We start from the raw sequence: 16,327 nt of genomic DNA, 5'->3' as shown, positions 1-16,327 counted from the left end.
ACTATAGTTACTGAATTGTTCGACTTTCAATGAAGCCATGGGACAGCTTGCTGATCACAGTTTTTTGTGTAATATAACTGTTTAGGGAAGCAGTTCCAACAGACGGATCTGAAGTCTCAGTTCTTAGTGTGACCGAATTCCATCCATCATAGTTGGAATTACTCCTGGAACTCATCTCTTCATTGAAGGCATGAACTAAGACTACTATGTTGATATAGAAATGCGAATAAAATTCGAGGTTGTTCCTGTTTTCCTTCCCATTTTTCCCACAAATTGCTTCAATAAGTTTGGCTTCACAACAACATAACACCATAAGCCTACTTCTGATACGCCTGTTGATCAGCGGCATTTAGATTGAACATGTTCCATTCAACCCTAAAATTCTGGTGAATACAAATTTGTTTGCATGTAACTTGCCAAGAGACCCATATTCAAAACTGGACCATACTTCATTATCCTTTGCTCTACTCTCAGCTCCGACAAGACTAATGAGTAATGAGCGCCGGGGAAGTCCTCCAGATGACTTGCTTCTTGTAAGGAGTAGGGGAAAATGAGCATCAGGAAAGATGTGAGAGTTTAGTCATCATGATTTTGTGAATTGTTTGTGGGAGAAAGAACTTGTAAACTCCTGTACATTGAAGAGAGTCGAAGTTGAGTATGAGTGGAGGAGTCTGGGAAAGGAAGGCTCAAGCCTGATATGGCCCTTAACCCCAGACATATGTATCGCCAAATGAAAACCTGAGACATATTTCAGCATATCATTTATCAACGTCGTCCATATTGAGATACTAGTTAATAGTTATCAACCTGTTTCGAAGAAACACATGTTTTATAGTACTGGTCTGACTGAAATTCGAAGAGAGAACCAGCATCAAGTCAGTCTGTCTTGTGTTACCAATAAAAAGGGAATAATAAAGGGCAACCTTAATGCAAAGTAAATTTATGCACAGGTTACCACTCTTTGAAGCTGCCCTCAACTTCTTTCCTAAACTAGGAACCAATAGATCAAATTGAAACGACATAAAAAGTGAAGAATCATTTGAGAAAAGGACGTCAAATTACTCCTTTGCACTACGATTCATCTTCTTTTTTACCATCTACATCGTACAAGAATTGGATATCTGGAGTCTTTCCATTTGTACCCGACTAATCACTATATTTACAGCCTCACCACCTTGCATAACTTAGTGTCCAACGGGATAACTATCAAAAGAAGTGGTATGGCATCACCTAAAACGTGACCAATTTGTTAGGAACAGAGGGCTTAGCAATTTTGTGATCTGGAATACTTGGGGGGCAGTGATGGGCACCTCTCATTCATATGGGGATAAGGATCCATAATGTTGTATTCTGGAAATTCCATTCGATATTTTCCCTTTATCTGACAGAATGGAAGCTTCACAGTGTCCCCATCATTGCACCACTTTGGTAGGCGGCTTGAATTATTCTCAAAGAACTTGAGCATGTAAGCATCTTTAATCTGCAATAAGGGCAATTGAAGCAAAAGAAAATCAATAAATAATTAAAAAGTAAAAGTACTCCTGATTCACACTACATGTAATGTTCTGAATGGAGTCAATGGAAAGTTTAAGTAACCTCAACTATCAATTCCTCGGTTTCTTTTAAGATGTTGTATATCACTACAAACGTAACTTTTAAAGATGTTACGAGTATCAATAAGGAAAAGGTATTGTGATTTCAAAGAAGCAGCTATTGTTTAACTAAAATACTATTAAAATACCTACTGAAAGGGGGAAAAGGAAATGGGTCAGTCGTCACTGATCTTTTGTATCTCCCTATAGTAGTAAATGTTTTCCTTTTCCACACCGATTTGAATATGATGCACAAGTTTTTTATCAGAAAAAAATAATTAAAAAAACCGAGATTGAACTTGATTAGATTTTACCGTAAATTCAGTAACTTGGATAGAGCTTGCAATCGGATCAAAAAGTCCAGCCTCCTTATACATTTCAAGAATGAAGGCAACACATGAAGTTGACTTCCCGTCAGTGTACAGCCAATCATCTTGTTCCGGAATTGTAAGCAATTGATCAAAAGATGATCCACGCTTTTCAACTTCAACCAGAATATCAGGAATGCTGAGGTTCTGTGAGAAATATAAATAGCATATCAGACCAGTCTGCATCAGACAATAAAAAACAATGAAGGAGCATTTTGAATTCCAATTTCCAATCATGATCTTGTAAACTTGTTTAATTGCAATCACGAATAGTAGATCTTTCTGATTGTATGTTTCCATTTGTTTTTACTCCTTAATACAATGTCATGGTGTTCATAAGATTCATTAACACATATTTGTGAAACAATGTTCATGTAGCCCAAGTTAGACACAGATTTGCAACTCACAGTGACAGTTCCACAATACCTGAGTTCCAAGTCGCTTGTTCAAGGCTTCGTTCCACAAGTTAGCAGCATATGTAGGCTTTATTTGATTCCAAACTGTCATAAAAGAAGCAACCTGCAGAACCATAGAGCTAACAATCAGGAACAATGAATTAAGAATGCCTATTAAATAAAGTACAGGCACAGGCAGTTACTAAAGGTATTTGAGTGTGTCAGAGAGAAAGAGATTCTTACTGAGTTTGGTCCACCAATCAAACTATGAGTCTAAAGAAGGCATAAGGTTTGCCTCACTTTTGTAGTTGTAAATGACCACTGAATATATTTGCATCGAAAAAAATTTCTTGGATAGAACCAGAACTCTAACTGACTTTTTTCAACCCAGTTTGAAACAGATAGTATTTTTGCATCAGAACTTGATGCAGTTCAAGTTTGTATAGTGATCCAGCAAAAGCCAGAAATTAATCCTAACATAAAATGTTGGTTTAAAGCATCTAATATGTAGCTTTTTAGGGTCACTTAATTGCAGGGCTAAATCCAGAAAGGCAATACGAACCGGCAACTTCAATAACATAAAAGAAATGGTTGCTTCAGTAGCATTCAAAAATACAGGAGACCAGACCTGACAATGAATTAGTTAAAGTAGCATACCACATGAGCATCCAAAGGGGGTGGATAATTTCCATCTATAGTATCGATCCAGCTGAATATCATGTTATGATAACCATATGGTTGTCCTTCCATGCTCCTTGCATACTCCCAGGCCGCAGTCTCATTAAATTTCGCTCGGATATCAGGATGTAAGGGAAGCAATGCAATGTGGGGATTGGAATCATCTTTGTTTACCTCAAACTCCCACCACTCGTCCCATGGAAGAATAGCAATAACATCTTCTCCCTGAAAAATGCATGAAAAAGGAAGCAAGTCAGCATAGCAGAAAGATGATAGTAGGTGTATTTATATCCGTATAAGCACAGGGTAGATTTAAAATTAATAGAATGAAAATGGCATGCAAGTCAGACATAAGCACATAACTATTCATAGGAAACAAAACTTTCTAGAGACCTGGACCCAGAGTGTCAGTACGCCCAAAAATAAACAGATATGCCGTAATATATTGTAAATCACTAGTAGATTCACGGTTCACCTCATCATTTTCATTTCCTGATTCTCCAACCCACAACTTTCCTTCAGAATCCCTTAAACAAACTGCAGAATGACCAGCATAAGATCCACTGACCCACTTCTCTAGAGTCTCAAATCCACCCCACCTCCCGCGAATTTTAGATATTGCGAGGAAATCTCCGGAGTGGATATCATCAGTGCTGATATTTGTTACCCATGGTTCAGGACGTTGCTCAAAGGTTGCACCCATATGTTTTTTGAGAAACCCAATATTTGACAGCTCTCCCCATCCTGTATTTGTAAACAGGGGGAAGACATCCCACAACGCTTGAAGAGTGCCCAGCATCCCCGCTTGCATAAGGAATATAGATACTCCTCTGTTTTTAACCTGATTCGGTAACATTTCCAGATTACTCTTGTAACTAGAGGTGGCAAGTTTTCTTTGGGAACAAAAGTTTGAATATCAAAGTAAATTATAGATACTAGAAAATGGCAACTTACATATTCATACTCAGCTTTCCCGGTCCACTCTTTGAACTCCAGTGTGTGCTCCCGCGACAAAAGATAGTAATCCCATGTAACAGTATATGGAGTTGCAAAGACATAAATATCCATACAAGTCCAACTATGAGCCTTGCTAACCTGGATACAAAGCACAGTATCAACTTCAGCTACTAGAATAACAGCACATTAACCCTCATGTAGCCCAGATTCATACAAATAAAAAACTACACATTTTCCTCCCTCATCAGGCAACCAAAATATGCAGAAGATTGCTTCAAGATCGATCCGAATCCAGGACAATCATAAAAACCCAACTTAAGAGAACAATTATTTCACCTAGATCAACACTCCTCAAACCCAAACCTCTAACTAAATCAACTCGCAAAGCCGATTACGTTTTGTCTAAAAAAAAAAAAAAACTCGAGAATCAACCTAAAGCAGAAACTCTCTAGTCGAAAATGTCATTCAGCTTAATCCCCAGCTCATAGTGATCTAATGTTCTTGTCTCCCAATAAGCTCACTAATTCAAACACTGAGCTCAAAAAATAAAAACACCAACAGCAGTAAAAAACCGGCCCGCAATTCCCGCAACTTTAGTCAACAGCTCCCACACCCCAAAATCCCAACACATCAAACTAAAAGCCAAACTCAACAACTCAGACAACCTCAAAGTAGTTACTTTTAACAACATTAACAACACCAATGATGTTTCGAATTCCAAATTAACAACCCAAATTGAAACAACAAAATAAAAAAGTAATGAAGAAAATGATGGTGACCTTGATATGAAGAGTTCCGCCGCCGAATTCGGAGCCAGACTTGTTGTGGAACTCCATCCAGGCCGTGTTCTCGTAAAAGCAGGCGCCTTTCCAGGCGAGGGTGTCGTCGGGGGACGAGGCGGAGCCGACGAAAGTGGGGAGGAGATCGACGGCGCTGTGGAGGGAATTGAGGATGGGCCATGAGAGGTGTCGGGGGAGGAGGGGGAGGAGGTCACGAGGGTGGAATGGTAATTTGACGGAGAATGAGAAGAAGAGCAGAGTGAGGGTGAGGGCGGATGCCAGGAGTAGAGAGGCAGAGGGAGAAGGAGAAGAAGCCATGAAAGCTCCAGCGTTTGGGAGACCCGAGTGTGGGTTGGTGCAACAAACCTTCTTTTAAACCGGACCAATTTGTTTATAACAAAATCATTTAAATAAAAGAAAGAAGGAAATTAGAAGCTGGAAAATACTATGAATTGGTTGCGAATCACAATGCACTAACTTGTCCAATGTCCACCATTATAAAATTTAATTTAACTCATAAGCATGTACGACTCTATTTTGGAATTCACACATGTGACCTTCAATTCTGAATTTCTGATATAAAATCTGACTGTTATTTGTTTCTAATTTTCTAATTAAATTTGAATAATCTGATACAAAATAGATGAATAATACTAAGTAATAAAGTTGAGACGGTACCTATGTGGCCTAACCACACGCTACGCTTGAAAATGTTTAACATTGGAGGTTGCCAATTATATATTGATATTGTTTGCTGCTTTAAATCAAATGTGCAATTGAGTAATATAGAAATGCTATGGGTTTGTGAATAATGTACTGATTGTGCATCTAAAATATGATCCGATTTTGTCAAAACTCTCAAGTTGTTTGTACGTGTAAGAATTAGTACTTGATGAAAGATTACAAATATTATCGTGTTTTCAAGCATTGTCGAACTACTTAATCGAAACTAACTTTGAGGAGCACCGGAATTGTAATTGAAAGGGTTTGTTTTCAAGTTCGATAAGCGTTTTCACACATTCTACAAACAAACCCGAAATTTCGGCGCATTCCTGAGACTTGGTTCTTCGTCATTGAACTCCTTTTTAGTTTGTATAATTCAGAAATGAGTTCCGTTTCCCTTCTCAACAAGCTAGCAAGCAAGGGAGAAGCATGCACACAAGTAATTAAGGAGGTCTCTACTCTAACAGCACTGTCGTCTTAACTTTCAAGGTTCTACTTGGCAGAAATTGAAGCCATAGAAAATTAGCAATACTCCACGCAACTGGTCGCTTTTCACGTCTTGATTACTTGGACCAAATATCATGAGGATTTTAAAATTGGTGCTTTGTTTTGGACTGGCATACGTAAATATGCTTAATTGCAATGAACTCTTGGATTAATTTATGGTTGAGATGAATTTGAGTATTTTGCCAACAATGTTGACAAGGACTTAGTTGGTTTGAATGATGCCGTGTACTATATATTTTGAACCATGCAATCTCAAATATAAAGGATCTTAGCTTGTAGATGCTTCACGACTATAAGCATGATCGAATATCCTTTAATATTAATTATCATTTGAAAATGCTCTATGACTCTAATGAAGCTAAATAAGAATGAGCAGCTTATGGATGGAAGGTATGTTACCTTCTTGATCTATAAAGTAACAATCAAGATAATTAAGATATAGATTTAACATTTGAGGCAAGATTCTCAAATGTTGCTAAAAGTGCGTGTCTCCAAAAATAAAGCTTCGTTCCTTGGACATTATGATTGATCGTTAATTATATCTTAGGTACAGTTTGAAGGTAACGTACTCGTCAAATTAATCATAACATATTTCAACGGGGCAAACTAAGGATTCAACCAATATTAATTAGCTATATCTTAAGACATCTTGTCTGGATCATTGTCTAGAATCTAGATAGATTGATCGTACAATAGCATATACCTTGAACCTTAGACCAGAAACGATTCAAATTAACCAAGAAACAGTACTATAAATAACAAGTGATATATATCCGTGGCTTTTTATTGATCCAAAAACTTATTTCTTACAATAAGATGCGTCATGGACACACCAAAAATTTCATGATATAACTACTGGGGAGCGGGACTAGGACTCGGAGCTCTTATGTTGCAATTTGTTGTGCAGTGATGCATACATCTTGCCAATTTCTTTTTATCTGCTATCGAAAATCACAAGTAAGAATGTCTGACATGCATAGAGAAAAAACCACAACTTGGAATAACATAGTGATCGAGAAGTGGGGAACTAAGAAGGAAGGTAATACGTACCATGGTGATGCTGCGTTACACAGTGGTGTTTGCAACCATGTTTGCAATATTGGTGACGCTGGCCTTCAGTTTTATGAGCTAGGCCCTCGATGTTACCGAAGTAGCACTCGTTGGCACACTGTTTGAAGCATTGTGTAGTTGGTATAGGGCACGATTCAGTACATTTAACATAACAATCATCGGCGTCTCCGGTGATTGCAGTACCGAAGATTAACAGAATCACTAGAACCACCGTCGAAGAAGCAGTCTTGAATTCCATTTTCAAAATTTTATGGAGAGCCAATATACTTCTCTTCAGATGATCGATCACCCTATATTATACACAAACACACCTTCACTGTATCATTACTCTCAGGCACACGTTTTTATAGGCACCATTGTTCAACTGGTAGAGGAAGGTGCGGTAAATGTGATCCGGGTGTTTATTATTCATAACTCAGAAAATTTATAACTGCAGAATATATTTTTGTAGTCAATCCCCATATTAAACGTACTTATATGTTGTTACGATTTCATTTCCTTAAACAGTAAGACGAATACCAATCAAATGCTTTTGATATTGTTGCTTATTGGAAAACAAGAGCTAATAATGTAACGTACATTTGCAAGAATATGCAGTGTATATGTAAAAGAATTTGGGAGAATTTTTTAGCTGGTCCATCTTGATCTCGGCATGGTAGCTATATTGTTAATTTGTTTTCTTCCTCTTCTTCCATATTGGTTGTTAATTGTTGTCAAAACCTTAATTTCCATTGTTTATATATAATGAAACACCAAAGATGGACTTTAGTTAGATTTGGATAATGCATGAGATACTTATTGTGGAAAGCCACTTCCGGATTACTAATTAGCAACATTCCACACGCAACTTGTCGCCTTCACGTTATAATAAGTTCCTTATAATAAATAGAAAATTACTAGGTTATATTTGAATTAACTAAAAACTCATTTTTCATATTTTTTACACAAATTAGGACATAAGCCCAATCTCAAGCTCAAATAATAAGTAAAACAAAACTGATTAATTAATTAATGTAAAAATATTCAAAATACCTTCATTTTTGTGAAAATTACTAAATGTTACTCCTAGATCTAACAAAATTCTCTCTCCTCATTTTTTAATTTTTTTTTTCGACAAATTTAAGTTTTCTGGCCAAACCACCGACAATTTAGAGGTGAGCTAATATATAAAGTTGTTCCTTATGTCATGGGCTTTCATTTACGTACTATATTGCATATGTTTTGAGAACATTTGAAATTTAAATTTTGCTCATCAAAAACCACAATAGCAGTTAGTTTCTCAGTCGACAGTAGGAGCTAGATTTATAGTCGACAATAGCAGGTACCTTCCAAGTTGACAGTAGCATGTACCTTCCAAGTTGAAAGTAGCAAATGTCTTACAAGTCGAAAGTAGCAAGTGTCTTCCAAGTCGACAGTAGCAGCTATTTTTTAACTCGACAGTAGCAGTTAATTTTTATAATCGACAGTAGCAGTTAATTTTTATAATTGACAGTAGCAAATAATCTCTCTATTGATAGTAGTAAACACTATGGGTCAAAAGATGGGTAAAAATGTATAATATATTATAACATGTGTCAATTTGCCATCATTTGATTCTTATTTGTAAATTTTAGTCATTATTTGGTTTATCAAATTAAGTAATGAGTTATTTTTAAACTAAATTGTTGTCTCGTACTTTTGGAGTAGTTTCTTATATAATAAATTGGACCAAATATGAGGAGGGCTTGATATTGACGGTGCTTTGTTTTTAATTGGCATACGTAAATATACTTGATTGCTACGAATTCTTCAATCAATTTTCGCCATTTTATGTATGTGATGAATTTCGATTCAGTATTTTGACGACTTAATTGGTATGAATGATGCCGTGTACTAATTATATATTGAACTATAGATGCTTTAGGAATCAGGACAATACGATCGAATATCCTTCAATGGTTACTATCATCTGGAAGTGCTCTCGAATTGTAGTGGAGCGAGCGTGATATGATACGAGATAATGCTGGAGGAAATTAAAAGCAGCTTACAGACGGCTGCGCAGGCATGCAATTTGAGGAGGGCTGAATTCAGCCAGCCGCCTTAATCAGTTTTAGGCGGGTCTAGGCGGATATGGGAGCACTACTAGAAATATGGGCAGAAGGGACATATATACCAGTGTCCCTAATTTCATTGATTTTGAGATATATTTAAGCAAGTGTGCCTATTGATCATATAATCCATAAATGTCCTCATTTTGACAACCTTATACCGATACCATCTACTATGTGTGTACAATCTCGTCTCAAAGAGGCACGCACCATCACAACTAACCATCTCTCTCTCACAGATCTACTGCTACCCTCTTGAGCAAATACTGAGGGCCACCCATGGCTTTCAGATTCGTATCTTCCTCGAGGCCTTGGATAGTAAGGCGAGTATGGGAGGATCAAGTACAATGTATAAACTGAAAACCTTCTAGAATGATGAATTCACTCTACTATGTGAGACTTGCATGTCTTTGTTTTCCTTTTTCTAAAAACACAAAAGACGCAAAATTATAGTAAAACTTAAGAAGGAATGCAAAGGGGTGTATTTCAATTACCAAGAGTGAGTAATTATTCTGTGTACCCGGAACACTACGTGGCACTGTCATGTGGTGTACCCAACCAATCATATTATTTCATTGTGTGGTAAACATGCACACGGTGAAAGAGAAAAAAATTATTTAAATATGAGTTTTAATCAGAAACAAACATAGTAAAAATAGACTAATAATATTAAAAAAGTACAACACGTAGACTATATATCAGATATATATAATAATGTTTCCCCAAGAGATATCAAACTAATGTTTTTCAGCTTTTGTAAGTGATTGAAGTAGATATAGTCTTTTTTTTCCCTGAAAAAACTCCTAAAAAAACTGAGAAGACAATAATTATATTTTCTTGCGTTTTGCTTTTTCAATTTGCAATATTGGAATCATATCACGACCATAAAAGTATTTAACATAATTGTATGTAGATTCTTAAATTAGCTACAATTGTTCAGTGTACCATTTTGTTTAGTAACATCAGTCTCCTATATGTAATGTAAGTGAGAGGTTCCAACAAGTTATTGTATTTGAGTTGTTTGTATATGATAATTTAGCGACAGCTAAGAAAAATCTTAGCTAGGGCCGCAACAGTAAGATGTATATATCCAAGACATTTTATAGATCAACTTGTTTTCGCACGTACAATAAGATGTGTAAGTGGAATGTAGTAGGTGTGAGTGTGAGTGGAATGTAGTAGGTATAGTGGAGATAGTGGAGTGAGTAGGTAGATGAATTAGCCTATATATACCATTGTAATATGTATATGAACATCAATTCAAAATCAAGCAAGTGTAAATTGAAACTCAACTTGGTATCAGAACTCTTGTTGAGTCTCTGTTTTTTTTCTGGGTTTGTTTCTTTTGGCCGCCGAGTGTTGCTTCTCTGCCGTGCCACTTCCGCTCCGTCATCTGCTACGACGGCTCCAGTGCCCGCCCTCCCGGCTTTTCCCTGCTCCCTCAAAACATCGCCTTCCACTTTGTCACTTTGGCCGCAGCCAACGCGTCCCACCACACCTTCCAAATCTACCTCTGTATTGACGACTCCCACGTCTCGAGGCTCATCTCCACCTCCATTCGCTCCGCCCTCCCGGCTGCCCTCGCTGCTCCGGTGTCGCACCCGCAGCGACGACGACACACGCACACGCGCTCCACCACCGAGACGCTCCTCCTCTCCGGTCGCGCTCCACCGCCGAGACGCTCCTCTTTTCCATCGTGCTCCACCGCCGGAGACGCTCCTCCTCTCCGGTCGCGCTCCACCGCTTAGAGTCGCTCTTCTGCCCCTCGGATCTCCTCCGTCAAAATCTTCCATCATCTTCTTCAACTGAGCAGCTGCTTCTCCCCCGATCCGATCCGGTGAATTTTGGGGAATTTCTGCCCACTCTCGACTCGAGCGGTCCTCTCTCCACCCGACCCACTATCAACCCGACCCGCTAGACAAGACCCGACCCGGTAACGTGACCCGACCCGGTAACGTGACCCGACCCGGTAACGTGACCCGACCCGGTCCACCGATCCGACCCGGTTCGCCAGATTCTGTCAGTGCATACTCACCGTCAGTGCAAATACACCGACGACAGATTGTTCTCAATTTTTTTGTTTTTGTTTGCTATCTTAATACCTTGTTTCTTTTCAATGGGTTCTGGACACGAAACTGAGGGTTCTCAGCTCTCGACCTTCGAAGTATCTGTCAAAAGTTCTGATAGTGGATCATTTGGGGGCACCAAACTCAACGGAACCAATTTCCGTAAATGGAAACGAGTCATGACTGCTCATCTTCGAGGCATGCACAAGATGAGACATGTAACCGGCATCACTAAGGCCCCTAGTCCTGAGGATATTGTTGCCTACAACAAATGGGACGAGGACGACGGTCTTGTCATGTCCATCTTATGGAAAGCTATGAATGATGAGATAGTTGATCTGGTGGAGGCATGTGCCACCGCACAGGCAATATGGGAGACACTAACTAGCTTATTTACTAATGACTCTGATTTCATACAGGTTCATGAGTTAATGTGCACAGCTTTGGCCATACACCAGGATGGGCAACCGGTGGCGCACTATTTCACCAAACTAAAGAATATTTGGGCTGAGATTGATGTGAAACGTCCTTGCATGATTCAAAATCAAGAGGATATCGTTTGGTACCAAAAGGAGAAGGAGCTTGAACGAGTTCACCATTTTCAGAAAGGTCTTGATGCAAAGCATACAAGTGCGAAAGGCGAATTGCTCCGAATGACCGAACCACCTAGCCTACTCACCGCTTTCACCTATATCCGAAAGGATGAGTCTCAGCAAGAGAGTATTCTTCCGGCACCGGCTGTCATTTCCAGCCTTACTGTTCATGCTCGATCTCCGGCACCACCCCTTCCGCAAGTAACTTCTGCTCCCCTTCATCGACAAGGACCACCACCAGGTTTCGGGAATCAGCCCCGCCCTCCTTGCTCTTATTGCCATGACACCAACCATGCTCGTGCGACCTGTTGGAAATTATATCCACATCTTAGGCCCAAAAGGCCTAATTATCGTCCCCAGGCAAAAGCAACAGCAGCTCTTCACTTAGTTCCGGAACCCGATATCTATGGTGTGGTTGGGCAGGATCATCATACTGCTGGAGGAGCACCTACCGCATCCATCGTTGGCCGTGGTCAAATTGGTATGGCCTTTAATATTTCTCACTCTGTTAGTTCTGATACCTGGATTATTGATTCTGGTGCATCTGATCATATGACTTATGCCAAATCTTATTTTACCGTATTATCCCCTTCACCCGTACCCTATGTTACTAATGCTAATGGTGAGGCATTCCCCGTATTAGGGACAGGGTCTGTTCGTATTACTCCCACCATAGAGCTTCACAATGTACTCTATGTTCCTGCTTTATCTCATCATTTGATCTCTGTTCCCCAATTGAACGCTGACGCTCAGTGCTCTGTGACATTTTTTCCTATGTATGTGATCTTTCAGGATCTTCTCACCAGACGGGTAATTGGTCGGGGGTATCTGAGGGGCCGGTTGTTTCATCTGGATCTGACATACGCAGGGGAAAAACCAGGGGGACCGTCTCAGACCGCTTTACTCTCCACTTCTGACAAGCTAAGTGAAGTTTGGTTATGGCATCGTCGCTTAGGGCATCCATCCTTTAGTGTTATGAAAAAATCCATGCCTACTTTATTTATTAATGTGGACGAGTCTTGTTTATGTTGTGAGACATGTATTTTGGGCAAGAGTCATCGATTTACTTATTCCCCTAGTACTTCTACTAAAAGTTTTCTTCCTTTTGAATTAATCCATTCTGATGTTTGGGGACCCTCGAAAAAGTCAACTGTATCAGGAATGCGATATTTTGTGTCATTTATTGATGATTGCACACGTCTCTCATGGATTGTTCTTCTTAAAAATAAAAATGAGGTTTTTCCAGCTTTTCGTGCCTTCTATACCTCTGTCCAAACACAATACAATGCCACCATTCGCATTCTTCGGTCTGATAATGGGGGGGGAATATGTGAATCATGTCTTTCAGGAGTTCTTTAACACACATGGAATTGTTCATTGAACAACGTGTCCTTACACACCTGAGCAAAATGGGGTTTCTGAAAGAAAAAATCGTCATTTACTTGAAATGGCTCGGTGTATTCTCTTTAGTGCCCACATGCCTAAATACCTTTGGGGTGATGCTGTCATTACTTCCGCCCACCTTATTAATCGTCTTCCATCTCGTTTCCTTCAAGGGAAAGTTCCCTATGAGGTGCTTGCATCTCACGTCTCCTTACCCTCTTTTCATAATCTTCCTGCCCGTATTTTCGGTTGTGTTGCTTTTGTTCATCTTCCACAACATCAGCGTTCTAAGTTGGATGCCCGGGCAATTAAATGTGTGTTTGTTGGGTACGGAGGACATCAGAAAGGATACCGGTGCTATCATCCCCCTACTCGGAAGTACTATGTCACTATGGATGTTACCTTTTTTGAGGATATGAGTTATTTTTCCTCTTCTGATACTACTCTTCAGGGGGAGAATTCATATTTTGAAGAGTTATATCATGGAAAGGGGGAGACAAGTGAGCGAGTCGATGTGGTAACAGGTCCCGTTGAGATTACCAAAGTATCAGCCACACAGGCGCCACCAGAGGTTGTCACTCAATCAATTGAGACACCAGAAGCTGACAACACAACTTCCCCTCATGTCTCCCGTATCACTGTTTATACCCCTGACCAATGCTCTCCTGGTACAGAAGATCACTCATCTGAGGTTAATCATTCTATTAGGGATACTAGTAGACAATATGTTTTGCCAAATAGGTCTACTCGGGGACAACCAACAAAAAAATATGAGCCTACCCTTCAGACTAAAGCCAAGTATCCAGTGGCAAATTTTATATCTACCAAAAGATTATCTAAGTCATATGAGTCATTTGTGAATCAAATATCTACTGTATCAGTACCTAACAAAGTGCAGGATGCATTAGGAGATCCAAAATGGAGGAAAGCAATGGAGGAAGAGATGGAAGCATTACAAAAGAACAATACTTGGGAGCTTGTACCTCCACCATATGGCAAGAAAACTGTAGGATGTCGGTGGGTGTTTACAGTAAAACATAATCCAGATGGGCCAGTCAGCCGGTATAAAGCACGCCTAGTAGCGAAGGGGTACACCCAGACATATGGCATAGACTATGATGAGACATTTGCACCTGTGGCAAAGATGAACACTATCCGGGTATTGCTCTCTGTCGCTGCTAACTTGAACTGGCCACTTAGGCAGTTTGATGTCAAGAATGCATTCCTTCATGGAGAACTAACAGAGGAAGTATACATGGATTTTCCGCCTGGATATGTGGCCACCTCCCCAAGTAACTCCGTATGCAGATTGAGAAAGTCTTTGTATGGTCTTAAACAGTCACCTCGTGCTTGGTTCGAAAGATTCTCACAATTCATGAGGAAACTTGGCTACAGACAAAGTAATTCAGACCACACGTTATTTCTCAAACATCAACAAAGGAAGGTAACAGCCCTAATTATATATGTTGATGATATGGTAGTTACTGTGATTGATACTGTTGAGGTGGATAGATTACAGAAACAGCTTGCCACAGAGTTTGAGATGAAGGACCTAGGTACACTCAAGTACTTCTTAGGCATTGAAGTAGCCCGGGGAAGCAAAGGTATCTATCTGTGTCAAAGGAAGTACATCCTTGATCTACTAACAGAGACAGGTATGTTGGACTGCACTCCCATTGATACTCCTATTGAGCAGAACCACCGGTTAGCAGAGTATCCAGATCAAGTCCCTACTGACAAACCGCGTTATCAGAGGCTAGTCGGGCGCCTGATTTATCTATCACATACCAGACCAGATGTTGCGTATGCAGTAAGTGTAGTAAGTCAGTTCATGCATAACCCCAGTGAGGACCACATGGATGCTGTTGTAAGGATCTTGAGGTACTTGAAGTCAGCCCCAGGGAGAGGAGTAATGTTTTCTAATCACAACAATATCGTTGATGTTTGTGGCTACACAGATGCAGATTGGGCTGGAAATATTACAGATCGGAGGTCAACATCAGGGTATTTTACCTTTGTTGGAGGTAACCTTGTTACGTGGAGGAGTAAGAAACAAAATGTGGTAGCTCGATCTAGTGCTGAAGCAGAATACAGAGGTATGGCTCAGGGAGTGTGCGAGTTGTTGTGGATTAGGAATTTGCTACAAGATTTGGGTGTTAAACCTAAGAGTGCTATACAACTGTACTGTGAGAACAAGGCAGCTATTAATATTTCACAGAATCCTGTGCAACATGATCGTACAAAACATGTAGAGGTTGATCGTCACTTTATAAAAGAGAAGCTAGACGCTGAGATCATTTGCTTTCCGTTTGTTCCTACAGAAGAACAACTTGCAGATATACTCACCAAAGGAGTGTCCAAGAATGTTTTTTATGACTCACTTTGCAAGTTGGGCATGGTTGATGTGTATGCGCCAACTTGAGGGGGAGTGTAAGTGGAATGTAGTAGGTGTGAGTGTGAGTGGAATGTAGTAGGTATAGTGGAGATAGTGGAGTGAGTAGGTAGATGAATTAGCCTATATATACCATTGTAATATGTATATGAACATCAATTCAAAATCAAGCAAGTGTAAATTGAAACTCAACTAGATGTGTCATGGAAATAACTAGATTTGAAATATAACTAGTGAAGAATCGGACTAGGCTGGGCCGGAGTTCTGAAGATGCAGTTTGATTTGCAGTGATACCTGCATCTTTCTTGGAAAACGCTATCTGCCATGGCAAAACCGCCAAAACACAATTAGGAATAATATATATATCTACATTAGAGAAGAAACAAATTAATTAGAATGGCATAAAGAGAAGGGAGGAACTAAGAAGCTACGTACTATGGTAATGATTGACACAGTAGCGTTCGCAATTACGTTTGCAACGGTGATGGTTATGGTGACCTTTAGTTTTCTGAGCTAGAGTCTCGATGGCGCGGCCGGAGCATTCGTTGCCACAATTCTTGTAGCACTCTGTTGTTATTGGTACAGGGCACGATGCAGTACATGTCGCATAACAATCATCGGCAATTGTAGTTCCGACGAGTAATAGGATCATCAGTACTACTGCGAAAGAGAAACCCTTGAACTTCATTTTTAGAATTTCTTGAGAGCCAATACACTTTTCTTCGGATGATCACAG

At 39.7% G+C, this 16,327-nt stretch overlaps 1 protein-coding gene across 1 annotated transcript; it reads right to left on the bottom strand.

The window, feature by feature from the left end:
• Positions 1 to 782: 782 nt before the first annotated feature.
• Positions 783 to 5,115, bottom strand: LOC126786845 (uncharacterized). Its single transcript, XM_050512800.1, has 7 exons — positions 4,770 to 5,115; positions 3,988 to 4,128; positions 3,509 to 3,874; positions 3,013 to 3,258; positions 2,387 to 2,479; positions 1,907 to 2,107; positions 783 to 1,480 (listed from the first exon to the last, which is right to left on the bottom strand). The coding sequence occupies exons 1-7, from the start codon at positions 5,085 to 5,087 to the stop codon at positions 1,265 to 1,267; spliced, it is 1,581 nt and encodes a 526-aa protein (XP_050368757.1). The 5' UTR covers positions 5,088 to 5,115; the 3' UTR covers positions 783 to 1,264.
• Between the last annotated feature and the right edge of the window lie 11,212 nt (positions 5,116 to 16,327).

This window comes from Argentina anserina, chromosome 3 (genome assembly GCF_933775445.1).
Source record: "Argentina anserina chromosome 3, drPotAnse1.1, whole genome shotgun sequence".
Classification (NCBI taxonomy): domain Eukaryota; kingdom Viridiplantae; phylum Streptophyta; class Magnoliopsida; order Rosales; family Rosaceae; genus Argentina; species Argentina anserina.
The sequence above is the reverse complement of the archived record's forward strand: the minus strand, read 5'-3'. Positions and strand labels throughout refer to the sequence as shown.

What these genes read in the sequence shown, in the direction of transcription:
- LOC126786845 (XM_050512800.1), bottom strand. Translation starts at nt 5,087, where the DNA reads ATGGCTTCTTCTCCTTCTCCCTCTGCCTCTCTACTCCTGGCATCCGCC. An exon ending in GCGGAACTCTTCATATCAAG is followed by an intron (nt 4,129 to 4,769) that starts GTCACCATCATT and finishes CTTTGTATCCAG; the next exon opens with GTTAGCAAGGCTCATAGTTG. An exon ending in TCCAAGTTACTGAATTTACG is followed by an intron (nt 1,481 to 1,906) that starts GTAAAATCTAAT and finishes CCCTTATTGCAG; the next exon opens with ATTAAAGATGCTTACATGCT.